At 37.6% G+C, this 26,011-nt stretch overlaps 4 protein-coding genes and 1 pseudogene across 6 annotated transcripts; 2 read left to right on the forward strand and 3 right to left on the reverse strand.

Moving 5' to 3' along the window:
- Positions 1-318: 318 nt before the first annotated feature.
- Positions 319-3,458, reverse strand: LOC141841230 (uncharacterized protein At3g27210-like). The gene is made up of 4 exons (XM_074729371.1): positions 3,196-3,458; positions 2,942-3,108; positions 995-1,075; positions 319-906 (listed from the first exon to the last, which is right to left on the reverse strand). Exons 2-4 carry the CDS (start codon positions 3,105-3,107, stop codon positions 476-478), a joined length of 678 nt encoding a protein of 225 aa, XP_074585472.1. The 5' UTR covers position 3,108; positions 3,196-3,458; the 3' UTR covers positions 319-475.
- Positions 3,459-4,318: 860 nt separating this feature from the next.
- LOC141839723 (CBS domain-containing protein CBSX6-like) lies at positions 4,319-8,503 on the forward strand. Its single transcript, XM_074727542.1, has 2 exons — positions 4,319-4,875; positions 7,454-8,503. Exons 1-2 carry the CDS (start codon positions 4,532-4,534, stop codon positions 8,331-8,333), a joined length of 1,224 nt encoding a protein of 407 aa, XP_074583643.1. The 5' UTR covers positions 4,319-4,531; the 3' UTR covers positions 8,334-8,503.
- A 279-nt stretch (positions 8,504-8,782) lies between these two features.
- On the reverse strand, positions 8,783-14,841 carry LOC141836857 (uncharacterized). Of its 3 annotated transcripts, XM_074724322.1 has the most exons (6): positions 14,753-14,841; positions 14,186-14,280; positions 13,958-14,113; positions 10,928-11,006; positions 9,571-9,650; positions 8,783-9,106 (listed from the first exon to the last, which is right to left on the reverse strand). In XM_074724322.1, the coding sequence occupies exons 2-6, from the start codon at positions 14,255-14,257 to the stop codon at positions 8,882-8,884; spliced, it is 612 nt and encodes a 203-aa protein (XP_074580423.1). In that variant the 5' UTR covers positions 14,258-14,280; positions 14,753-14,841; the 3' UTR covers positions 8,783-8,881. The 3 variants fall into 3 exon arrangements, with proteins under 3 accessions (XP_074580423.1, XP_074580422.1, XP_074580421.1); XM_074724321.1 differs by having other exon boundaries at positions 9,571-9,647; positions 13,958-14,280; XM_074724320.1 differs by having other exon boundaries at positions 13,958-14,280.
- A 480-nt stretch (positions 14,842-15,321) lies between these two features.
- LOC141841201 (uncharacterized) lies at positions 15,322-17,002 on the forward strand (annotated as a pseudogene).
- Positions 17,003-19,084: 2,082 nt separating this feature from the next.
- On the reverse strand, positions 19,085-25,760 carry LOC141836908 (uncharacterized). The gene is made up of 3 exons (XM_074724372.1): positions 24,656-25,760; positions 20,133-21,327; positions 19,085-20,016 (listed from the first exon to the last, which is right to left on the reverse strand). Exons 1-3 carry the CDS (start codon positions 24,731-24,733, stop codon positions 19,541-19,543), a joined length of 1,749 nt encoding a protein of 582 aa, XP_074580473.1. The 5' UTR covers positions 24,734-25,760; the 3' UTR covers positions 19,085-19,540.
- Between the last annotated feature and the right edge of the window lie 251 nt (positions 25,761-26,011).

The raw sequence follows: 26,011 nt of genomic DNA on the forward strand, positions 1-26,011 counted from the left end.
TGAACTTCTCATCCAGTGTATTCAAGACCTACACTGATCTGCAATATAATTCAATCAGTTAAATTGGCTACTGAAAGTAAACTCCAATAAGTAAGTTTTCAATTTGGATTAGTTTTCTATTCGCAGGAACATCAAAAATATAGAACTCTCAATCCAATTACATTTTTCTTGATGTAGGATGAGTTCTTACCTCATAAAAACATTGCTTTTATAATTGCATTCCATCTGGTGAAACAATATGGATAGGTTCTAAGATTTCTTTATAGTTTATGGAAGTATGTACTTTCGATGTGAGAACAAACATGTACAACCACAGAATATACATAAGATTCCTGCTCTTTGATGCCCATGCTCCTCTAACCTTATTACATCTTCCTAGTAATGATGAGATTACTCGAGCAAAGTTTGCACTTATTGTTATTTGATGTGCATACAACTAAAATGATACTTTAAAATGAGTTCAACATGACTCGGTTTAAAGCTTGGAGATGGTGGGACTGGAACTCATCTTTTGCCTCTTCTCGTCGAAGCCAAAATTTCGCAGGCTTGGCAAACAACAATGCCCAGCTTTCCATACCTTGTCCTTCCTGCTCCTGAGACCTCTACTTGGTGTCACCTCAGTGCTGCAAGCAGAGCTTGTGCTCAATGAGTTTGAGGTTTGAGTGGTGTTTGTTTTGTCCCTGTCTGATTTTGTAGTGGCATCTTTCACTTCAGTAACATTTGCCGAACCAAGTTTTTTGGCCTGTGAGGTCTCGTATAGCAGCTCAGCGAGCTTCTTGCTGCCAGTAGGAGAAGGTTCAGATATCGAGTACGGAGATTTGTCAAAGAGAAAGTGGTTGTCCAATTTAGGGGTCGATGGCATGCTCAAAGGATGAATTGGAGTACTCCCTCGTGAAGGTGTGAAGTCTGTGTTGCAAATATGACTAATAAGTCGTAATCTAAGCATGTCGAAATTAGAATTTACCAACTGGTGTTGGGAGTCCAGAAACCATACCTCCATTCACACTAAAGAAATCGTCTTCGCAGTCTGAGTCTAACCACACTTGTGTATCAAAGAAGATCTCATCCTTGCTCCCTGCTTAAGTCAAAAGATACACACATTCAGCAATGGAAGAACAAGAGATTGCTCATTCATTTAACTAGTCCAAACTGTTCAAGTTTTCCTTGCAGAATAATCTCTTTAAAGTTCTGAGAATCAAGAATCATTCACTTCAAGCCCTTTGCCTCGTATGGCTAAAGCGCATGATACCGATTCAAAATGTCTGGCCGCTTCTTGTATTTCTATTACTGCAAGATGAATTGAATCAAGAAGATGTATGCACAGAGATCTCAAGTTAAAAAGCTCAAACTAAGTGGTCAATCACAGTGCTGCATTTTTGTAGCAATGTTTAATTTCTAAGGATTTGTTTGTTCAATGTAAACAATTTTGGTCTAGAAAATTAGAGGGACTTTATTTGAGCATGTTGGAACATAGGGTTCCAATTTGGAATTTGCCAATATCAAGTGTTCTATTTGGAAAAAAAAATCAAACTATAAATGAAAGATGCTTAAGAAACTATCTAAAAGAGCAGAAATCTGTTACCAAATTAGGAAAACGTTGCCAAATTAGCCACTTCTACACAAGATCAAAGAAAGAGCACATTTTGAACCTCTCAGATTCTATCTCCCTTTTATTGTGATGATCAGTGTTTTGGAAGTTGGAGTAGACAGGCCAGTTTAATCAGCGAACCGGAGAACCAAACGCCAATTCGATCTATGTGTATCATTAGACACAACCAATCTAACAGAAAAAGCTGCAATCAAGTGGTTGACAGGTTCAATCACCTAGTCTCGGTTTGAAAGCTGAACAAGGCTGAAAAGAACAATGCATGCCCTAGTCCAACATCTCAGTGAGAACAAGCTAGTAAACCTATTGAACAATCCAAAACCTTGCAGTTGGGCAAGCTGTTAGTCTACTTTATGAATAAAACTGAATCAGTAATTAGCAAAGTACTAAATCACTCTTCGATCTAACGAATACTATAAATAAAAAAAATCTCCAATGACACTGATGACTCTTGTTATTGAATCAAAAAGAAGGTTTGTTAAAGTTACTCAGTATTCCTATACAGAGTGGTTGAGATAGAGTTGAAAAGGACAAGCATTGACAAGTCTAAAACATAGAGAAGTTTATATAATTACGTAATACAAAGATCTGGTGGGTGAGAGCTACAGAAAAGGAAAAAAAAAGACACAAGCTGTCACAATATGAACATCACAGTTCAGTTAACTTTCACAATACAATTCAACTCTTTCAGCTCCCAAACAAGTTTTATATTAATTGAACTGAAATTTATGATCTTACTTTGGCATTTTCATTAGCCAAAGATATCCAACTTCAATTTTCTTATGAATAGAAAAATCGATGTTATGATGTATTAAATCAGGTTAAAGATGAGAAACCTGCCAAATCTCATCCATCCACACATAGGTGATTCATCTTCAAGAAAGCAACATCACTTGGCACTCAGATTACGAAGGCACCTATTGATATATGAATCTAGGGCAAAGATTGCTTCCTGAAACTAAGATAAAGAAACATCAATAAAGAAACCTTTTGCTCCTTACCTTTCATAATCCATTCAACTTCTTAAACTATAGATTTAGTGGTCACCTTTATACATATTCATACCATCTCAACATATTTTCTCTCATTTTCTATATTGCAACTACACTAATTGCTCTTGGATAATTTATCATGCTTTTACAAGTTACCAAAGTCTGTTATCACTCTTCAATCTAAGGAGCACTCTGAAACCACAATCTCCAGAATACAGTTAACTTTTGTGATTGATTTGTTAAACTTACTTAATTGAGACCAAAATCCAGTAAGCAACAGAGAAATAGTACATCTTTACCAAAATTAGACAGAAAAGGTCACGAATCAATTCGATTAACATACCTAACTCGAGGCTCCTCAAATCGAATCCATCGACTGGATTCGCCTCACACAGAGATTTCTCTTTTGCGGGCGACGCAAGGAAGAACCTCTTGGCCTTGGAAGCTAAACCCAATCGATGCCTCATTGAGGAAGCTGAATCGTTCGGAACCGAAGTGCACGCCCCCATCCTGAAAGAAACAAAAAGAGAGCAATAATAACAAAAACAAAACAAAAAAGCTGCAAATAAATGGAGAATCGAGAAGGGAGGTAAATACTCGCATAAAGAGGACAAAACCAAAAAGATCAAATTTTTAAGTAAAAGAACTCATGGATATCTATAGAAGGCTTCAAAACTGCTCTTTGCGCTGCGATTCCGATGATATTCCTAAAAAAAGGAAGAACAAAGAGGGAAGAAGAAGACGAAGACGAAGAGTATTCCTTTTGTTCTTTGCTCCTCGAGCTGTGGATGGAGGCAAAAAGTCCTATTGAAAGGCGGCAGGTTGCATTAGAGGAGAGAGAAAGTGTGTATGTGCAGTCAATGCCATATTGCCATGCATACCTCGGTCCACCATGAATGAAACGGGAAGAACCATTTCTTCTTATTTTCAAGAAAAGGACTTCGTGTATTTTTGGTGGTTCTAATTTAATTTTAATTATGAACTTATCCAAAATTAATTTTTAGGGAAGAAAATGAAAGAAATATAAAAAAGATTAGGCGACTCGAGATACATTAACTATCTTTTCTTGAGACATAAAATGAAAATATCCCCCACTGATTTAATATAATAATAAAATATTTAAAAGAATAATAAAAAATAATATTTAAATTTTAAGTAGGATGAATATCTCAAACATTAATTTTTAAATATATTAGTTGACTAAAATTTAGACATCTAAATTATTTTTAAAAAATAATAAATAAATAAATATATATATATATACGCGAAAATGATATATTGCGCGATCCGCGTGTGACACTCACGACCCATCACTGCTACCGCCGCCCTCATCGTGCCGTCCAGTTACCGCCGACCGCCGCCTCGGACGCGATCGATGCACCGCTCATCGGCGCTTCGTCCGACGTCGGATTTTGGCCATATATATATGGCCATATATATGGCCAAAATCCGATGTGATTTGGTCGAAATCCGACCAAATCATGCGGCCGGCAATGGCGTGCCCACTGCCGACCTCGATTAGGCCGGATTCCGACTAAATCACGATCGGATATATATAAAAGAAGGGAAAAGTCTATTTATAACTAGTCTTTTATAACTATTTACAACTTTGCCATTGATGCTTGATGTACGGACATAACATATTTATTCTTATTCCTCTGTCATCGTCTCTCTTACGACTCTTCTTCCACTTTCCATTTCTTGTTATCGATTGGCCATTCGATTATTTATTAATTTATTTATTTGATGGGCATTTCTTCCTCGCCATGGCCGGCGCCGTCCCCTCCGCTCGCTCCGCCGGCAGTGCTCGCCCTCTTCCCGAGCCCGTAGCCTCCTCCCTCTTCTCCACCCGATCAAAGCCCATCACCGGCTTCCTCCTCCTCCATCTCACCCTCCTTCACTCCCTCTCCTGACCCCTAGCCCCCATCTGCCCATGGCCCTCGTATTCCTCCACCACGTAGTTGGAGATCTCACCCTAGGCAAGCCGGAGCTCGTCCAGTTCTCCGACGCCGAGCCAGTCGAGGTCGCCGTCCGTGCCATCGGGGACTCCGCTGAGGGCGCCATCACCGTCTGGCGTGCCCCATGTCCAGATTCCGCCGCCGTTCCTCGGCCTCCCCCTTCCGCTGAAAGGTTCGTTGGGATGCTCAACTCGCTGGACGTCGTCTTGTTCCTAGCGCGCGCCGGCGTCCACGATCAGGAGAAAGCCATGAGGACGCCGGTCTCCGAGTTGATCACGCCCAACCGCGACCTCTTGAAGGAGGTGGATCCGGCAACAAGGTGCGATCTTTTAATGGTTTATTGGGATTATCGATTAATCCGATCTAAAATTCGGGGGGGGGGGGGGGGGGGGGGGGGGGGGGGGGAAAGCCATGAGGACGCCGGGAGTTGATCACGCCCAACCGCGACCTCTTGTTCTTTATTCATTTGGAGGTGGGATCCGGCAACAAGGTGCCCTATTGGCGATTAATCCGATTATTATTGTTGGCATGTAATCAATTTTCTATGTTCATTAATGTATCATGTAGTTCTTTATTCATTTGACTTGCCCTATTGGCTTTATGGATCACTCAATTCCTTTCTTCTTACATTCGATGAACTACTAGTGTTTTTTGCTAACGAATTGACCTCTTTGAGTTCTCTACTTGCTAATGTTGTAATCTAATTCTGATCTTATTCGTTTAGTTGTTGTCCTATCTTGATCATAAAGCAAGTACCAATCTTGCTGGAGTTCTGATCATGTGGAAGAAGAATACATGTACTTATTATGCTTTCAGTTTTTCTAATTTTTTTTAATCCAACAACGTCATGTGTGTTGTTCTTTAGTAGCATTATTGTTGACCATGCATGTAATCAATTTTCTATGGTCATTATTATATATCATGTGGGATCATGTGGGACTTTATCCGTTGAAGCTGATTACTGAAATGTCCTGATATCATTCATATTGGTCCACATGACCCGTTTATTGCATTTCTATACTATTCTCAGATACTGAGATACATCTACAGATCTAAATTCTCGATACTAATCAATTAACTTTGTTCTTCTGTTTCAAGATATTTGAGAACTGATGTTGTGAAGTTGCTTCTCTCCTACCCTACACTGTATAATTTCTCAATGTACTCCTTTCATCATAATTATAGTGTTTGATTGGAACATTGAAGAATGACAGGATTCATCTTACTCTTCATGATGAGGCTTTCTTAAAGAAATTTGTGGTACGTTGACAAATATACTAAACTATAGAAAACACTGTCCACTAGAAAGCACTCTCCTCTAGACTGATAAGGGGAATCTTTGCATGAATGTTTGAAGGTGGTGTGTTGTTTCCTTTTCTTTGTCCAGGTGATGCAATTATCACCATAATTTGACATGATTATTATATGCTTATTCAAGTCTGTTAAATGTGTGATGGAAATCTTCTTCTACCTGTAAAATAGCAACAACAGCCTTTTGGATTTCTGATCTGCAAAGAGCAGATTTAATAAAAAAAATATCAATCCCTTTGGTAATCTTTACAAAATCAGAAACCCAAAAGAGTTAGCATCTAGAAGATTCTGAATTCTTGAACTATAGCTAGGAATTGCGGAGTCGCGATGGCGGGTGCCGGGCCGTGCCGGTGCCGGTCGGCGGGCGGAACGAAAAATTTCGCCCGTTTCGACCGGCTCGGCACGAGATTTTAAACCCTGCTTCCTGGTACTGATTGAATAATTGTGTAACATGCACGATATTAGAATTAGAAAAGTTACTCTGTTCCTGTTATATGAAGAACTGAAAACTTGTAATGGATTTTGGAAATTCCTTAATTATTAGCATTTATAAATCATGTATTCATTCTCTTTTCATTCAATTAGTCAACTTCTTATATTTATTAAGACAATGCATTAGAAAATTAATTTAAGTGTTCAGTTAGATTGTAAAGGAACGTTGTACCTTTTGCATCCAGAGCATAGCATTTAGGTAATTTGTCAAACTTGTATCAAATTTCTTGCAACAGTCATTAGAATGTAACTTCAGCTTCCCTTCAATCAAGTGGATTAAATGACATGGATTTGCACTAGGATTATAGATAAATATTGATTATTTAGGCATGCTGATTTTGCAGGTGTATTTGATTGGATTTACATTCTTCATGGGGCCATAGGCACTGATAAGTATATGTTCAATTAGGCAACAACAAAGAACCATGCTTTTATCCCACTCCCACAAGTGGGGTTGGATATATGGATCCTCCCACGCCATTAGCTCTATCCCTACTTTATCTTCGTCTATAGCCTATTAATTAGGCATGTTGATTTCTCTTCCTTGGGTTCATAGCTACCATATGTGACTTTTCCTTGTATACTCGTTTTGATTATTTAACATGGAAGGTATCTAGTCTAAGTTTCTCAGTTGTATACCCGCAGATCTGCAGTGAGGCTTTTGCACTATATTTTTTGTTATGGACAATTTGATCCTCTAATTCACTTATGGTATCATGAAATGAGTTTAGTAACAAGCAGTTCAAGGTGACTTTAGTGTCTTGATTTTCTGTTTTTGTCATAAATAATTGCTTGATCTCTGAAAAAGAATTATATATTTTTATTACCACTATGTTATTCAATTTTGTTCAATGGTAGAACAAGATGTCAGAATATTTGTAGCCTATATAGCTTGTTGTTCCATTAACTTATTCAATTTTGTTTCCACTGGCGTATGTTTTGATTATGCATTTAGCTGATACGACTCTGATACTAAAACTTTAGCGTTATACAGTATTCTTTTATTGAAAAAAAAAAAGTGTTGTTGCCATTTAATCACGTTTTCCTCCAATGAATTAGTCTTCTTACCCTATTTTCTTCCTTTAATCTGTAAGGTTAATTGATGCACTGGACATGATGAAGCAAGGTGTGAGACGGCTCCTGGTACGCAAAAGTGTCATGTGGAGAGGCTTCAGCAAGCGTTTTTCTGTTCTTTACAATGGAAAATGGCTCAAAAACACTCAGAGTTTATCTGTAGGTGGAGCAAGCAATAGTGATCGGCCGTCATCTTCTATACTCCATGAGAATAAATATTGCTGCCTCTCCCGGGAAGATGTAGTCCGTTTCCTTATCGGCTGCCTTGGTGCTTTGGCTCCTCTTCCTCTGTCTTCTATATCCTCTCTCGGAGCCATTAACTCAAACTATTCTTTTATCGATGCCTTCTCGCCTACGCTCGAAGCTATCCTAAAGATTCCTCACAATCCATGTGCAATTGCAGTTGTCGAGACAAACTCCGATGGCACACACAATATAATCGGAGATATATCTGCTTATAAGATGTGGAAATGCGACTACTGGGCAGCTGCATGGGCTATGGCGAATTTGTCAGCTGGACAGTTTGTTTTAGGAGCAGATGACTACGGCACTGCTCCACACTCTGTTCCTGATTTCTCAATCAACTCCCCACCAGAGAATTCAGTGGCTGGAGCCTCCCTTAGGAGACAAAAGTTTAGCAGCAGAAGTATGGGGTTCTCGAGCAGTCAACTGAATCAAATGCCATTTGGGAGATTGAGGAACATGTCTCGAGGGAGGAGTGCACCATTAACCTGCAAGCCTACTAGCTCTCTGGCGGCCGTCATGGCACAGATGCTGTCCTACAGGGCAACCCATGTATGGGTGATCGATGCCGATGCCGCAACAGAGGTCGACACCTTAGTCGGCATTGTTACATTTACTGAAATCCTGATTGCAGTCACCCACTATCCAGCAAGTTGAGCTCTTTTCGTCGGGTTTTGTACTTGTATCATCTATAGTTTGTTTGGAATTGTCACAGGTATTGTGTCACTGAACTTGGATTCTCATTGTCATGGATTGGAATTGTGGGAGTAATTTGGAAGGCTTTGTATCAATTATATTTGTAAGCAAAGTGCTCTCGCATGTACAAACTTGTGAATTGTCTTTACTTGAAGTATAGTTGCAGATATTTCCCTAGTGACCATTTCTGCAACACCAGAGATTTTATGAGAGCATGAAGGAATTTAATCACAATTTTATGGGATAGAACTCAACAGACACGCTTAGTTCAAGATTTTTGATAACAATATGCTATTACAAATAACATAGTAACTAGATAAATTATGCTATTGTCAATTTGCAAACTTTTTACACAAGGCAAGTGAATTGGCTTAATCATATCAAAACTAGAATAATAATAATCATCATCATCAAGAATGCGTAAAATATTTTAAATAAAAAATAGATGATCATCAATTTGAGTGTGAAGCCCTTAGAAATGAACAAAAAAGATAGTCCCATTCCATTCATCAGTTGCTATTTGGAAGATACACCCTATGGAAATTTTTCATATTGAGCTTTCTTCGACAAGTAGGGCATTTCTTCTGTGCTTGAATGGAAGCAACGATGCAGCTCTTACAGAAAATATGGCCACAAATAGTTGACGACGCCTCAATTATTGTGTTCATGCAGATAGGGCAAGTGAAAGATGGTTGCTTTGGTGGATATGGTATGGATTCGACCACTTTCTTACCCTGCAAGTAAATATGCAACATTATTGGGCATTGTGAAAGCTCAAAAATAATTCTTTTTCAGTTTTGATCCAGCATGAATAGTAAAATTTTAAACTTACTGGTTTTTTTTTTTTACAATTTGGTTCCAAGTTGAATATTTTCATTCTTAATCCACTACATCACTCAGCAACTTATGGACTACTTTATCCAATTTGAAATTGATTTAACAATTGATATTTTAAATTTGGGTTACAAATTAATTCAAAAATTATTATTGAAATCTTGCACCACTCAGCATTGTTCTATACACGAACAGTTAATTTCCATTGACTTCTACAATCTTTTACTTTGTTAAATCATATCTCATGGATCTCATCTTCCAATCCTAAAAACCCATATATGTGTGTATATCTATGTGAAAGTTCACAAGCAATCAACTCAATGAAGAAAAACAAGACAAAACACAAATGATACAAGAATATTACCTTCGAAATGTCATCCTGTAAATCTGGATAAAGCTCACAGTTGATGACTATTTTGCTTCCTGAATTTCCTTCTGTAGCTACTGCAGAAAAACAAATAAAAAATGTTTTTGACTGGCCATCAAGGTAGAGAAGCAACAAATGTTTGACATAATAGAGATAAGAGACAGAAACTTGGGAATGGAATTGGGATTGGAAAGGGCAGTTCCTTATCTGCCTCACCACCATTGAGAAGCAGAGAAGGAGCACGAGGATGGTCATCTTTTCCCATCCTGGCCCCAAAAGCATGAAGGGATTGGAGAGAGAAGTTAGAAAGATGACAACAAATATACTTAGTAAATCAACTAATATTTAAGAGGAAAGCATAGAACCTAGATCTTGTTTAATTATACCACCTTACTTCCCAGGATTAAGGACATAGCAAACTGAAATAAGACCTAATCTGACCAGCTTTCCATTCTCCTATCAAATAAAATAAAAAAAGGAACATGAAAACGATGATGCAAAATAGAATGGACCATCTGAACCATATTAATATTTGGATCAATAAGTAAGCAACATTAGGGGCGTTCCCAAAAGCACTGATTCTGAAATGATTGAAAAACACAAAAGAGTCTAAGAAGAAGGCAATGAGGAGATTCAAATCGCAAGGAAAAACAAGAGAATTATAGAAGTTAAATAAATTTAAGGTATGTGGGGAAAAAATAAAGAAGTTGATATCACGAAAGATAGGCAAGATGTATGCTGAACACAGCAATGCACCAAAACTCAAGCTAAAATTGAATTTTGTAGAGACTATTTAGATAGGGCCCGACTCAAAGTCACCAAACCAAAAGAAAAAAACAGAACAGTTATCAGATGGAAGACTGGTCCTGTGGAAATATCCTACTAGTCAAAGCCATGCATTGCCTCGAACAGAGATTGAGAGATGAAGATAACTTCAAGCCTATGAGACAACACACTCAGCTGCCAAGTTGAGGATGATAATGATATTTCCTGGCAATTAAGGTTGGACAGAGTCTGCCTCAATTTTGAAGCGGGCTCCTGTCCAGGAGGCTTTTTATCCAGCTTCCAGCTTCGGTTGCAAATATCGACAAAGAAGCTTGCCTTCTTGCAGAATTGGGTAAAATTGATGCCATTGCTGAATTGCAGACATTAATGGCTGACCGTCACCGACAACTCTTGGCAGATTTGGAGGACTCAACAAGGGCATAGTTTATTATTGGCAGCAATCAAGATGGCTTGAGGGGAGAACTCGGAGTGCCTTATCTCTCCCTTTTAAATAAACTCATCCAAAAAGTTCTTAATCCGAATGCCATGAGACAACAATGAAATGATGATAGAAGAAAACAATGCAAACCTGATCTTCTTGAGTGAGTGTCAAGTTCTTCATCCAGGAATATTGTCAATGGCCGATTTCTCCTGGAATGGTTCCTTGCCTAAAACAAGGTAATTTACCATGAATTTTGAATCATCTATATCACAAGCAACTGAAATAGTCAATAGACTACAGAAAACTTAGCAAAAGAAGAGTAACTCATGTAAAGTTCAGTCATTAGTCTTAGTAGTACTTAAGTAAATTTCCCAGAGTATTGAGTAAAATTTTGTATTGTTTCATTCTCTCTATTTAACCAACTTCCTTTGTTGTCGTCAATTTGTGTTCTCTCCAAACTATACAGAATCGGTCAGATACACACACCTTATTCCTCCCATTGAGCACTATGCATGGATATTTCATTAATATTCAAATTAATTAACGCATTTTCAATAAAATTAACTAAAGTTTTCTTTGATCTTCACTTACATCTTTCACTCAAATAGATTTAACTTTTCTATTATAAAATTGAATGATCATCTTGAAACATGTTCATACCATCTCAATTTTCCCCTATCTTAATATCAATTGAAGCTGCACATAATTACTTTCAAATATTAATATTTTTATTTTATTCCTTTTAATAAGTTTGCACATCCATTTTAACTTTTTCATCTCTATAAGATTAACATTTTATGCACTAACATTTTGTGCATATGTTACCTGATAACTCACCACTCTGAACCATAAAATAAAATATGATAGATCATATGACAGCCTTTTAGAAAATTCCTTTTAGCCTAAGGGGAGCACTCTATAAAATTCTCTTTATTTTGACCACTCATTCTGTCTTATTATAATATTCACATCAATATTCCCTTCTTGTTAAATAATACATTTAAGGTACCTAATACTCTTAAATAAGAATTTCATGCCCATCCATCTTAAATATTCCATTATTTGTTTCTTTTTACTGAAACTACCTTCATATAATCAATAGTACATCCTAAATAGTAAATAATGATATGGTCAAATCTAATTTTACTTTACATACACATGAGAAACATCATCATCATCTTCAAGTTGTATTAGTCCTAACTATATGAGTGAGATACATGGAGACTTATTTAGATTTCATGTATATCCATCTTAACTATTCTATCCATTTTTTATGTTGCTGAAACCATATCTAATATATTAAGTATTTTACATAGAAAATAGTTGTATCCCAAATCTATTTAGTACTTTATGTAAAAGAAATATCTTCAAGTCATATTAGTCCTAACTATTTAGAGTTGAGTACATGGATCTTATCCCTCCATTAAACTCAATACAATACTATATTACTAGTAATATTCAATCTTCTATCCATCACACCATCAACTCTAATCTTTCAACTTGTCTAACAATAAGATATATTGATAATATTTGATGTGCTTACACTATGCTAACCTGTCTTCTCTCATTTGATCATGTATTGAAGCTTCTTCTAATTGCCCCCAAATAGAAATATGATGCAATACGAAAACACAGCCACCAAACTGATGCAGTACTAAAATTGAACCCAAATGCAGACTAACAAGAACAAAATCGTGCAGCATGAGGGAGAACCATCTCACAAAAAGAAAAAAAATCTACTTAAAAGAACACAACCAAACTAAAAAATAAATCTAATTATAAAATAGGAAATGAACGAAACTAAATTTAACTTCTACCAAAATTCTTGATACTACTAATAAGACAATTACCATGTCAAAAGCTACCTTAAATAACAACTCATCCTCCTAACAAGAAAATTTAACAAAATCAACTTTTATAAAATCTATAACTTTACAAATTAAATTTCTGGTTTGCATTACAATGCTTTTAATTTGCATCTTATAATAACCCCACATTTATATCTTCGTGTCCCCATCTTTCTAAAATTTACATAGATGATTAAAAATATGCTTTGCAGCTAAGCGTCTAACATATTCATCAATCAAAGACCACCACAATCTTCCTCATTTGCAAAAGCCAGCAAACCATGTGCATTTAGTACCAGGATCATGATGGAAGTGTCAACTTCATTGTGTCTCTATATTAAACTTGATAGAGTTGAGAACTCTAGTGGAGGAGAGCAATTTATGTCGTTATTGCCTAAAAAATTGTCTTAGTAAGGGTATTATAGTCTATAGTAGCTTGCCTATGCACATTAATACAATATAAAGGCTCTCAAAATTGTGAGAATGACAAGCTGTTCAAAAAATTATGATACAATTCTTTCCACCCTCCTCTGTGCTAAGCCTACGGCCTTCAGTATGCTGGAACAGTAAGGTGTTAGGAATACTATGATATTTCTCTTTCCCTTAGCTTATCCTATGCTTTCCATCCTCCTCTATGGTTCTCATTCAGTATCATTTCATGTGTAGTTATGTTTATGGGAACAGCTAATATGGATAAAATAAAAAACAATGAAAAGAACCTTCTGAAGGTAAGCAAACAAAGGAGGCAAACAGCAATTCAGAAACCTAACCTGTAGCAATAATAAAGAAAAAGAATGTATTCATAGCAAGATAACAAATTGTCCAGCACACTGAACACTCACAGTGAAATAACAAATAGTTAACAGAATAAAAAAAAAGGTAATTAGCAAGTTTTGGACCACTTAGATCAAAAACAAATAAACAAAATACAAAGATTTGTACCATATGATGGAAAAAGAATTATTCTAGCCAAGTTCAAAATGGGATTATCTTTATGTGCTTATCCATTTAGCTAACTTAATCACATCCATATGAAACAAAGATAATAAAAAAGGGATAGGTCTTGAGAAGAAAATGCTTATATTTGTACATTGTTAGCATGGGGAAATAGAGCTACTAAAGTAGGTAAACCAATGATAAATTGTGTTGGTAAATGGGTCCAGCTGGAAGTCCATCAATCCCTAGACTCCAGTGAAAAAAAAAATATCTATCCATTTAAAATCTTCTTCCAATTGGATTAATGGATCGTCCAATTAAAAATGATGACAAAAAATACAAGTAGGGTCATTAAAAGGAGTTCTAACAAGCAGAAACAGAAATAAGAGCCAACCTGTTGAAACCCTTTGGAGGACGAGAGCAGCTGGACCTCATCCTCAATCTCCTCTACATCAATGACAGAACTATTTGGACCATTCTTGGAACAACGATGCCATCCAGTGGGGTGAATGCGCTGTGAATTCATGGAAACAGATGTCCTTTGTGATACCTGAAGGAGTACGGAACCAGAAGACTCCTCCAAATCGTAGATCCTAGGGGAAGGAGAATGTATATCTACTACATCTATTTTGACCCGATTGTTGACTTGGGAACGCCTTTTTGAAATCCTCCTAGAAGGCCCCAGAGTGGTCATGTTGTGCGTGATATCAGTCTCAACTGCACCTCAAAAGAAAATCTTAAAAATACTTCCAAAAATGTTTAATAAAAAGATCCAGCAGTAGATTCATATTCCAGGAGATAAAACCCAAATTTGTTGGCACAAAGGAATCCAACAACCAAAGAGCATAAAAAAGAAACGAAAAAATGCATACTATTTTACTTCATTCACGCCCAGAACCCTAAAAGAAGAAGAAAGTTGATCATATCATACCAAAATCATTGAATTCACGGGAAAATAACACACACCTAGAATCAAAAGGGTAGAAACCAATATGTCCATAAAAAATCTACAAAATCAAAATTTTGCACAAATTTCTAGATCAAGATCATCTGGTTAGCAAGAATCCAGCAGAATTTCCTTAAAAGATGAATACCAAAAACAAGAACAAATTCGCAGCCCGCATGTTTTCGATCACAAAACGAAAGCAACTAGCGAGACTGCCAGCAAGAAAGAGCAAAGGAAACGTACCAGTCCAAAATTAGGGCTTCAAGTCAGGAGGAAGAGCGGAACGGACACGAACCTTCAGAGAGAGAGAGAGAGACTTCGCTACGCGGTAGGCATCCGTATTAAAAGACTTGGCTACGCGGTAGACATCCATATAAAAGAAGGGTTAATTAACAAAAAAATCTTAAAACTTCTAAAATTTTCAAATCCGTTAAAAAATTATTACAAATGCACTTTTTAAAGCGTGTGCCCTAATCCTCTCCTCTCTCCCTCCCTCTCTCTCGGCTGGCCTCTCCCTCGCCGGACGCTGAGCCCGCCGCCCACCCCTCACCTCCCTCCTCCCGAGCATCTCCCTCTTCTCTCCGAGACTTTGCTGCAGCGACGTCATCTCTTGCTCCTCCTCTTCGACGCCACTGCTCCTCTCCCTCTCCTAGCCGTTCCTCCTCTCCCGACCTCCTCTCTTCTCCTTTGTCTATTGTTGCAGGCAACTCTGCCGCTGCTCTGCCGCCTATAACAGCGGCCGCTCTCCACTCTCGGCCTCTCCGGCGCCCCACCTCTCCGATCTGGTAAAATTTTGGGGCCATTAAAGAGAGATGATTCAGCTGTTGTTTCTCGTACTCTTTGCCGAGGGGGGCAGTGGTGCTCATTTTGATGTGGAAGATCGGGCCACTGCAGGAGCTGGCGATGAAGGGGCTGGACCAGTTGAAATTAGGCAAGCGACCGGCGACGGTGAAGACGCTGGCAAGCACGATGTCGGTGATTTTGGTGTCGAGCATAACCAGCATTCTTAAGATCCAGAACAGGGGCACAAAGCTTGGAGCAGTCACTCCAATGGATCAAGAGTCTTGTGGAGGACTCACTTGATTGAAGCCTCGCTCATGGGTAATTCCAATTACAAACACATTACTTTTCTGGTATTTATGTAGGTACATTTGTGGGATTTTTTTTCTCTGTTCTCCATGTTGCCATATCCTAAAGAACTTCATGGACTATCATGCCCATCATTAATATAGAAGCAAGTGCCCGCGCGAATGTGGTGCAATGATAAAATGCTCGAGAGAACAAATAAGAGAGTTAGGATTTTGATCCCATTAGAGATGAATATTGTGGAGGTCAATCTCTGATTGTGGAGAACAAATAAGAAGGTTTGTCTACCTCTAAGATTAATCAAGCGAAGAAATGAGGCAGTAGATAAGTGGTGTTAAACTATAGTCATTGACATGACTGAAATTCATGATTCAACATTATAGACCCATGTTTCTCTAGATGATCATTTCAGAATTTTGTTAAGGAAAATGCCAAACTTCTCTAGTTGTTCCTACAAGTTTAGAAAAAGTAGCCAGCACTTAAGGATCTAGGAGGAACATCGAGTAGGTTACATGACAAAAACGAGGGTAGTTTGCATGCAAAGAGAATTAGTTATCATCAGAATTCTCCTGCCAACAAATTCTATCTTATTGTTAACCGTTAACCACACCTAGACTTGACATTCTGTTTTTTAACACTTGGTCTGTTCTACAATTACCAAGTGTATTCATATTGATTCCAAAACTGAGATGGTTAGAAGTGGCATACTCAGTAAGCATTTTCGGTGCAAACTAGGTCTCTACCCGATCAGCAAGGACATCAACAAAACAGTTTCTCTGCCTGAATGTAGTTGAAATGGAGGGGATTTGCTCTTACATTGCAGAAGTTTCTTTCTGTCGTTACAAAGTGGTATCAACCTACGGCTGCAAAAGCCCTTTCCAGAGTCAAATCTGAAGATAATTCTTGAATCACTCTTTCCCTAATCAGGTTATTTGTCTCTATCACACAAGCTTGTCGTTTAACATCTCTGCCACTTTATTTCATTATTTAAATAGTGTGTCATTGGTGTCTAAGATGAAAATTACATGCCACTTTATCCACTTCACAGGATGCTTAAACCTACGATTTGTTTTGCAGGCTATACTCTTTTTCTTGCTCTAGTGATTGAGAAGAAGTGGAGAATCTAAAGAAAGAGAACTAAAGGTTTAAAAACAAGGATGCAACATCCTCTAGCGAGATAAAAATGCTAAATGAAGAGGTGATGAAGTTAAAAGATAAACTACAGAAAGTCGAGTCAGAGTCTGAGGAGCAAGAGAAAAGGGAAGAGACTGCCGAAGCTCATGTTCAAAAACAGTGAAGAACTTCTTCTGGAATATGTTTCCTTCTTATTCTTCCATGTAATTACTACAAAGTGTATCAATTGATCTGTTTGATCTAAACTATAATGTAAAGCTACATTTTCCAATAATTTGGTGCCCTATGCTCTTAATCAATGATTTGGCGCCACTCTTGCTTCCTTTTCCAAATATTAAACAGAGCCTGATAGCATAAACTTGAAACTTCACTAGGTTTGGCAAGTAAGGTTTCTTCACACTAATACAAATGATTATTGATAGTAGATTAATACAACCAGGAGTTATAAAATTTAATGTCTTGGATTAGCACCATTAGTGCACCAAAGTGGCATCATGACAGTCCATAACTCACAAGATTGCACAAATTCTTGATAGCATTAAGATCCAAATGAAACCAAAAATGTTGTTCGTATGTGTTGATCTGCTAGTTTCCTCTCAAAATCTTATCTACGCGATATCATTCTGTTTACTGGTTCTCCAATGACACAATAGCAATAGTGGTTTTACTCTTCAAGAATTGCTTGAATCCTTCTATGAGCTCAGCTCATAGGCTCGGATGTTGCACTCAGAAGTGCAAAGATGTCACAGTAAATCTTTTGCGACTCTGCTTTGATCTCCATTTCAGCCTCGAAATGCTTCTTCAACTTCGCCTCTAGAGTTTTGGCCTTCAAGGGATCCAACCGCTTCAAACTTGTCTCCAACTGTACATTCGACAAGCCATTTGCTTTCCAATAATCATTCGCAGAAGCGACCAAATAAGGGTAGGATTCCTCTTCTTCTCCCATCTCCTCAAGATCAATTTTCTCTCCCATCTCCACATCTTCAATCTTCTTTTGTGCCTTCTGTTTCTTTCTAACATTCTTCACGTCTATCGTGTTCTCATCCTTGCGCCAGAGCTTGGCGGCGATCTCATAGAGGTCACTGTATGGTTGTCCATTGGAGGGAGGCTTGCTGAGCTTGTGGCGCAGGAAGAGGTACTTGTTAAATACCCGTTCCTGGGACAGGGACTCGTGAAGCTTGCCCTTGATAGAGTCGTAAAGGGCGGAAAAGATGGACTTGGTAGGCAGCAAGCCCGTCATGCGGCGGAAATCCAGAGCGCCACGCAGGATCACGTTGTAGTCGTGGACCAGCGTCGAGAAGTCGCCGGCGTCCTTGCCTCTGCCGAGTCTCTTCCGCTCATCGGGAGAGGGATCCCGCGGCGTTGAGTCCGGAGTTAGGGTTTGGCTGTCGCCCTTGGGATCAGAGGAGTCGCCGGCGTACTTCGTTTTCTTGCTTTTGCGGCGGCCCTTCTTCTCGCGGGGAGAGGGAGAGCGATCGCGGGCCATGTGGGGATTTAGGGTTTAAAGATGGACGGGAAAAGGAGTCGACGGACTATTGGGATTATTTATAGAGGGAGGAAAAATAGGTGACGTAGACCAAGTACGAAAATATTTTAATATTAATTAAAATATTAAAGAAAAATTGCAATAAGTCGGAGATAGGTATTTGTTGACTTCGTCGAAATTCAAACCTTTACCCTTTCTAGGTATTGTTCGACTTCATGGGAAATTCAAATTCTTACTCTCTTTTACAAATCTGTTCTATCGTAACCATATCAGTTATATTAAAATGTTTTAATATTAATTAAAATTACTCCAATATTAATTGAAGTTGCTTCAACTTGATTAAATTTTAGAACAAGATAAAATAATTTTAACCAATATTAAAATAATTTTGACCAACATTTAAGAATTATACTTTCACATAAAAGATATGAAAATTGCGGTTTGCAAGTCAATTTTTCACCACTAATTCTCAATTTTACAGCATATTATCCATATTAGCAATTAAACTAACCTGAAGGGATACAGACCAAAATTATCAGCATTAATTGAACAATTAACTAAACAATAAACCACTAAATTTAATCAAATTTTAAGTCTGAAATCAATCAAATTGGCCAAAGTTTAGTTCTGCAATAGATTAAACCTCAAGACTCCAATTAATAAAAAAAAATACATCTGAAAATTAATCAGCCTATTTTACAGCAATAAATCCTTGGTCATCTCCAGAAACATGTACATAGGAAACAATCAGTATAACTCTTTCAAAAATAAAATCATCTACATAATAAACTCACCGTTGGTGCATCACTAATGAGACTGTTTACTGAACAGTGAAAAGTTCCAATCAACATGCAAAACAAATCGGATCTTTCTAGAACAATGAAGTCAGACAAAAACTTGTAATAATAATGAAAAATATCATCTTTCATTTCCAACTGCCCTCTATTGTACATTACTTCTTTTTTTTCTGGAAAATGTACATTAATACAAATCAAAATTGTGCACATTGCAGCAAAGCCACTCCTTCCACATGATCTGATACTCCAACACAACTCGGACACTTTCTCATTTCGACCTCCTGTTTTCCTGCGTTGGAAATACTGAAGCTTAACTTGTTTCAAGCTTAAATGAGTTGGTGACCCATTGGGACCAAACAACTACAAGTTATTCTAGTATTTCAAGCCACTCTAGTTTTGAGTGTGCCATTTGTTGAATCTGCAACATGTTTGAGCTCAAACCAGAAATAACAGGCTTGGGGAATCATGCTGCTCTATCTTTCAGTCATAAATGAGCCACTTCAAGTAAAATAAGAGGAATATCATGTATCAAAAAGGAACAACATAAGGCAAAGCAACAGTATCCACTGATTCAATTCTGATTGCTTCTGACCAAACCTGGGGAGTTTCACAGGCATCAAACTTTGACTTTGACTTTTGAGCGTGATGGCTCCTAAGAAGCCACTCTTGGTCATCATACTCGGGATATTCATCCACTTTAGGTATTGAGTACAGTTGTTCAAGATACACAAAATCAGGGTGAGGACTTGCACGAACTTTAGTGGTTATATCTGTTTCTACAGCAACTGAGTGCATCAAGCCAGCTGAGGATGACTTAGCTTCAGAGATGCCATTCGTCGTATGTTCCTTTTGACCCACTGCTTTTGTAGCTAGTTTATTACCTGTGGCTTCAGGTTTTAATGAACTAAGAGCAATATAGGATGACCCAAGTGTCCTCCCATTTTGTTCATGAAGGTGAGTGGAAAAGTTCGCTCTTTGAACCTTGTTAGGCCGCAAATTAGTGTCTGCAATGTCATGGCAAACATAGTGATATAAACCAAACAAAATAGGTTTATAACACCATAGCAAGTAAGAATGCTTGCAGAACTGCAGAAAAATAGAAGTACTTTAGATGACTTACCATCAAGAAAGCCATTTTGATCAGCTTCCTTCCTCTTCTTGATATTCTCATCAATAAGGTTATTCTTTGAATTATCTGTTTGAGGACCTAAAGGCTTTAGTTTGCTGATATCCAGCTGACTCTTCTTCCTGTTTTCTCCAGGTTCATTTTGTTCCTTAAGTCGTTGTTCAACTTTCTGTTTTACTTTGGCCTTTTCTTTTTCGTTGTCCTTGTGTTTGTCTGTATCCTTGGTCTTCTTATCGTGATCCCTGTCCTTGTATTTCTCTTCTCCATTAATACCAGCTTCTCTCTCTTTGTTCTTTGCTTTCTCTTCCTCACTCTTGTTATCTGCATCTTTCTCCACTGGTCGATTGATTCCGTCAACCTTTTTTGCAAACATATGGCTCTTACTTGCAATACTTTTGCTAGCATCTGCTCCGCCTTCCATCTTAATGGGAAGGCTAATTGAATTGATATTTTTGGAAGCAGAAAGGTTTTGGACTGATTGCCCCATTCCATTGATTGTTCTTTGCACAGAACTACCAGAATGAAAGGGAACTTTATTAATCTTGTGACTATCAATCTCCGTAGAAGTTGCAGAGGATAGGCCTTCAGATTTTCTATGAAGGTAACCTGCTGAACTGTCCATTGGTAGTGACACACCACCATTTCCTCTTTGTCCAGTACTAGGAAGCTTCTGCGCCAACTTACCACTTGTAGTTCTTTCCTTTTGTATGGTACTTGCAGACACCTCATTTTTTCTGTGAGTCGAATTATTGAATTTGTCAGCTGGCTTTTCCATGCAATCAACCTGCCTTTGTGGAGGAACCATGGAGGATGAAAATGTTGCAACACCCAAGCTGCCAACACTTTGTTGAATTGGGCACTCAACCTTTCTGTTTGTTGCCACCTTTTGTTCACCTTTGATCCTCCTGTCCAATTCCTCCTTAAACTTAGAATGATCAATCTCCTCGGGCTTATGGCTGCACTCTCCAAGCACATCTCCGAGGGGAGACTGTCTCTCTTTGTCAGCCCTATCATTCTGTGTCCTATTTTTATCCTTGTCTTTATCCTTTTTCTTCTTGTCTCTGTGTTTTTCTTTTCGATCTTTCTTCTCCTTGCGTTTTTCTTTACTTCGATGTTTCTCCTTTTTCTCTTTACCTTCTTTCTTTTCCTTCTTCTTCTCCTTCTTACGCTGCTTCTCTTTGCGTTTCTCCTGAAAGTTAACAATTGACGATCAATAAATACACATCTATGCGCCATCACTATTGACAAATTTGATGCAGCCAACTGCCAATTTGCGACTAAATATTATTACCCTATAATCTATATCAACCTGTATAATTTCAATTAAGACACCTTAAGGATTTGATCAGCAGATGCAACAAAAGTTATGCTTCATTCCAAAGCTTAACCTCCGACAGGTAGTTAAACAATTCTCAGTCACATCCGTGAGTCAATTAAAAGTATTTAATCACTAAAAAAACAAACAAAGGATAGAAACATAAGCTGTACCACACAGGAGCAGCAGAACCCTGGACAATCATGGTTAAATCTAGAAAGGCTATAACTAACCTCTAATTTAATAATGGTATAATATATTTACTTTCCCATGGATTATCTTAATTTCTTGGTGGGAAAAACTATAAACAAAGGGTTGCATCTTGCCAGATGAAAATCATATTCTCAAAATGAAATATTTCTTCTACTAGAAACCCATGAAGGGGGTCATGCTTTGTATGGAAACAAGTAGAGAAGGTGTATTCCATTGAGTTGCTTTGTTTGAATCAACAAGCCAATATTCTCTCCTATGGCTAATACACAATCTGCTTTTATTGCAAAAAGTTACAAGTAGTCAGTGTGGTAAAATATACTGAGAGTGATTCAAAATATCTGATGCTAATAATCTATTTACTGGCCAACAATTGGAGTAGAATAAGTCCTACTAGTATCCACCACCATCAGTCCAAACACACATTAAAACCGTAAAAAAATTAATTTTGAAAGCAACCCTAATAAATGGGACTAGTCTGACACAATAAATGGACTAAAAATGGTGCCTCATCGACAGTTATGCTAATTGTTCTCAGAATTAGAGAATGTCTATATTGGTAATTCAGAATGTGATAAAGAAAATTATATATGTTGTCATTGTCATCAACATTGAGCCATGCAAGTCCCAACATTTAGAATCAACTACTTGGATTTCATCCCTCCATTGAGGCTAATTCAAGGTTATACTACTAGTAATATTTCAATAAATAAGTCATGTTTGTCAACAAAAGTTTTCTTTGGTCTCTCTCTACCTTAGACTCTTAATCAATTCAACTTGAATGTACTAGTTGCCTTGCAATACACTCATAAAATATCAACCTACTTCTCATTTAAACATATATTAGAGATACACCTAAGTACTCATAGATATATATATATATATTTTAATGTTTTTGTTCTCTAGTAGTGCCTCCTTCCTAGCATTATTATCTCTAGTACATAATTCTTTTTTTTTTTTTTTTTGTATATGTTGCTTCCTAACATCCCAACACTACTAACAAATTTATAGATGTGAAGTTGTTTTTCAAGAGACTTCTCTTAATGAGAATCAACTTCCAGAATTTGTGTTTATAATAAATATATACATCAAGATAACTCGATGTCAACAAGGTTACTTAACACTCCACATGTAACATGCTAACATTAGAAAAACAAAGAAAATGGTAGAGACATATCATCATTCTTAAACTTTGAAATTGAAAACTCATGACATACCTGGAAGAAGAAATATGCATATATGTTTATTGCATTAAAATCACCATGTTCAATAACTCTTTTTGTTCATCTCTAATGGCTGGATAAGAGTCTAACCTGACTAAGAAGTATGTTTCAACGATCTCAAACAACTGTGAGTGTATCATTTGATTTTCTTTTAAGAAGCAAAAGTTTTCATTACAGTGTAAAACACACAATATATTTAAAAGTCAAACAGTTATGGTAATACATCCTTGTTGGTTTGCACTTCAAAACATAAAGATTTTGGATAAAAGCCTATAGAGAGCAAGTGTTGTGTCAAGGTTTAACAAACCCAGAAGTAGGTCGATTAATTTAAGTCATCTGTGAAGGACTCTGCAGGTCAACACACTTATGAGGGTGGATACACCTACTGCAGGTCAAGAGGCAAAATTGCTAGATATGAATTAGCTTGCACACAGTAGCTTCGTGCCACTAGCTTTTCAACTAAGTACAAATGGCCAACTACACAAATTGATTCATGCACTGTCGGGAGTATACAATCTCTAACTTCTATGCCCCATAACCTCATTTTCAACTCCATGAAAATCAGCAGATAATCAACTTCATAAATTTATGTTATCAGATTGAATAAAAACAAAAAAATAAGTTCATTCACTGTAGTCATATGCCCAAATGTTGGAAAACCACCCAAATCTTCTGCTTTTACCATAACTTCATAAGAGTCATGCATCTCTACTACTAATAGAGAAAAGGCCTTGCATGTCCTAAGAGACGTTTTTTGATGGTGGTACATAACTGAATGGTGTGCGTTATATACTATAATCAAGGATAGGTTTTCAACAAAATCCAATGCATCTACCATAAGTTTTATTTGCAAACATTTATGAGGGATGCTCTAAAGTCTTAGTTTTTTGACATTCACTGTCATAAAGTCTAGACGACTAGAGCAACAAAATGAAATGAATTGGAAAGCAGAAAATACACTGCCTGAAACATAAGTAATGAGGTAAATGCCACTGAAAATAAGAATATTAAGCAGAAACAGATAGTCAATTATCAGCCACAATATTATCACATGTAGCTGAACCATTAAGTGGCATGTCAAATATAAAACTTTATCATAATAATTATCGTTATGAGTATCAAATAGCTCCACTGTAGAAGATTTCATATTATACTAGTTTTTTTTTTTTTTTTACTAGTTTGAACATTCATCTACAGTGAAATTAGATTTTTGTAGTTATGTGCCGTTACAACCAAAGACCTGTTGTTTGTATGTTGAATGAGAAGCCATATATGATGTAGAAGATAAAGTTCACAGCTTTGCTAGTTGTGTGACAATTCATCAAGTCATCTAATGCATTAAATTTCGTACTCTAAGCCCAATTTTCATTGTGAACACAAAAACATATGTTTTTCCGATGTTTGTATCAGAACAGTATCTGAGGAGTATCATTAACTCAAATACATCACACAACATCAATTTAAGTTTCTCATACTAAGACAGGAAGACCCACTTCATCAAGTAGGAGAAATTTGTGATTACCAATCTCAGGGAAAAACAAGCAAACAAGGTGCAGAACAAATGATTTGTTTCATGGTATAAAATCAGCAACTCATTCATGATCAAAACAGTAAGATAAACTGATATATAAGAACTTCACATGAAACAACTACTTTAAGTCATCCTAACAATTTGCCAATTAGAAAGTGCAAGGCCAACGATAACAATTTGGGAAGGAACAAGAAAGAGAATATATATACCAAATTGATTTAAGCAATAAAAGAAGCACCTCGGCTAGTGAATCTAAGTGGTCACTCCTTGTCCTCTCTTCATATCCTGGTGGAGGAAATGGAAAACAGCGAGACATTGCACAGTGAGCCTTGGTTGAATAGGTAACCTAGTATCCAATACAACTGTTCCAGTAAGGGAACAGACCACCAGCCAAACTCCTGTCTCTGCAACATGTCCCCACACTCATTTCCAGATTCAGGACCTCTCCATTGCTCTTACTGCAAATCACCACCAGCAACCCCAAGCAACCAGATAATATTAAAGTTGCGCGTAAACAATCTGTAGCTCAATAACCACCAACCAAGATCCTCCTTTTCCGTATCTAAGCAAAATCAACCTTGAAATACTAGTGAAGAGCAAGCAAGCGACAGACCTGGAAAACAACCAAGTTCAGATAACGCTCACGGAGCGTAGGCCGCCAACTAAACTACCAAAGCGCGCTGCAGGAATTCATGAAGTGGTCTACCAGAATGAGCACAATATCCAACCGAATACATGAGTAGGATCAGCCTCCATCTCTCAAAACGTGACCACACGCAGTCCCAGTAAACACCATCAGATGTCAGAAGACGACCTTTTTACCCTCTTGATAAGGAAGCAAACCCCAAGAAGGAACGCCGTAGCTCTTGCAGCCGCAAAGATCCAAACTCAAAGCACAAAGACCGATCTCCGATATGCTCAGGAAACCTTCTAGAGTCAGATTCACCTATTCCGACAACTAAATCTTTGAAACCGATGAGCGGCCGAGAAGAAACGCTCCAAATCCACAAAAGCGACCGAAAAGAGGGAATTTTACAGGGGTTCACACAAGGGTGTAGAAGCGGGAAAGCACGAATCACAAATGGGACAAAGACGGACCACTTTTTCCGAAAATAGCAGCAAAACCATCGGGATTTTGGCCGGGGAAAGGTTCCGATAGGGTGTTAGCAGCTAGAGAAGAAGGAAGATCCAATCTTTCTCGCCAAATTACCTCCGCCAGTTCGACTATCGATAAGCGTAGGCACAGATCGGCGGCTGAATCGTCTCCCTCGAGGGAGAGAAGAGGCGGAGGGGGGTTTGTTCTCTATCGTTCTTCCGGGGGGATCGGACAAAACTGCAGCCCCTTTTCTTCTGTGATCAAACCACCGAAGGGTGAGAATGCGAACCAGAGGAAGGGCAAGAGTGGGAGTATTTATAGACCAGCTCCGTTGTGGTAAACACAAGTAAACAATAAGGAATATTTTCATTTTGCCGTCTAAATTTCACTTTATTTCAAAACACCACTTAAAGTTTTAAAATTATCAAAATATCTCCTAAAATTTCCAAACTCAATTTATTCACGTCATTAGCATAATTATGATGATTACATTTACCA

Source organism: Curcuma longa, chromosome 11 (genome assembly GCF_044706935.1).
Source record: "Curcuma longa cultivar G26 ecotype Majalengka, Jawa Barat chromosome 11, ITB_CL_G26_1.1, whole genome shotgun sequence".
Classification (NCBI taxonomy): Eukaryota; Viridiplantae; Streptophyta; class Magnoliopsida; order Zingiberales; family Zingiberaceae; genus Curcuma; species Curcuma longa.

Coding starts and splice junctions, on each gene's coding strand:
- LOC141839723 (XM_074727542.1), top strand. CDS start 4,532: ATGGCCCTCGTATTCCTCCACCACGTAGTTGGAGATCTCACCCTAGGC. Junction 4,876..7,453: donor GAGGTGGATCCGGCAACAAG/GTGCGATCTTTT, acceptor TTAATCTGTAAG/GTTAATTGATGCACTGGACA.
- LOC141836857 (XM_074724320.1), bottom strand. CDS start 14,257: ATGACCACTCTGGGGCCTTCTAGGAGGATTTCAAAAAGGCGTTCCCAA. Junction 11,007..13,957: donor CCTCCAAAGGGTTTCAACAG/GTTGGCTCTTAT, acceptor ACCTTGTTTTAG/GCAAGGAACCATTCCAGGAG. Junction 9,107..9,570: donor TACAGGATGACATTTCGAAG/GTAATATTCTTG, acceptor ATTTACTTGCAG/GGTAAGAAAGTGGTCGAATC.
- LOC141836908 (XM_074724372.1), bottom strand. CDS start 24,733: ATGTCTCGCTGTTTTCCATTTCCTCCACCAGGATATGAAGAGAGGACA. Junction 21,328..24,655: donor ACTTAGATTCACTAGCCGAG/GTGCTTCTTTTA, acceptor GTTAACTTTCAG/GAGAAACGCAAAGAGAAGCA. Junction 20,017..20,132: donor TCAAAATGGCTTTCTTGATG/GTAAGTCATCTA, acceptor ATGACATTGCAG/ACACTAATTTGCGGCCTAAC.
- LOC141841230 (XM_074729371.1), bottom strand. CDS start 3,107: ATGGGGGCGTGCACTTCGGTTCCGAACGATTCAGCTTCCTCAATGAGG. Junction 1,076..2,941: donor TTTGAGGAGCCTCGAGTTAG/GTATGTTAATCG, acceptor TGACTTAAGCAG/GGAGCAAGGATGAGATCTTC. Junction 907..994: donor TTTCTTTAGTGTGAATGGAG/GTATGGTTTCTG, acceptor TTTGCAACACAG/ACTTCACACCTTCACGAGGG.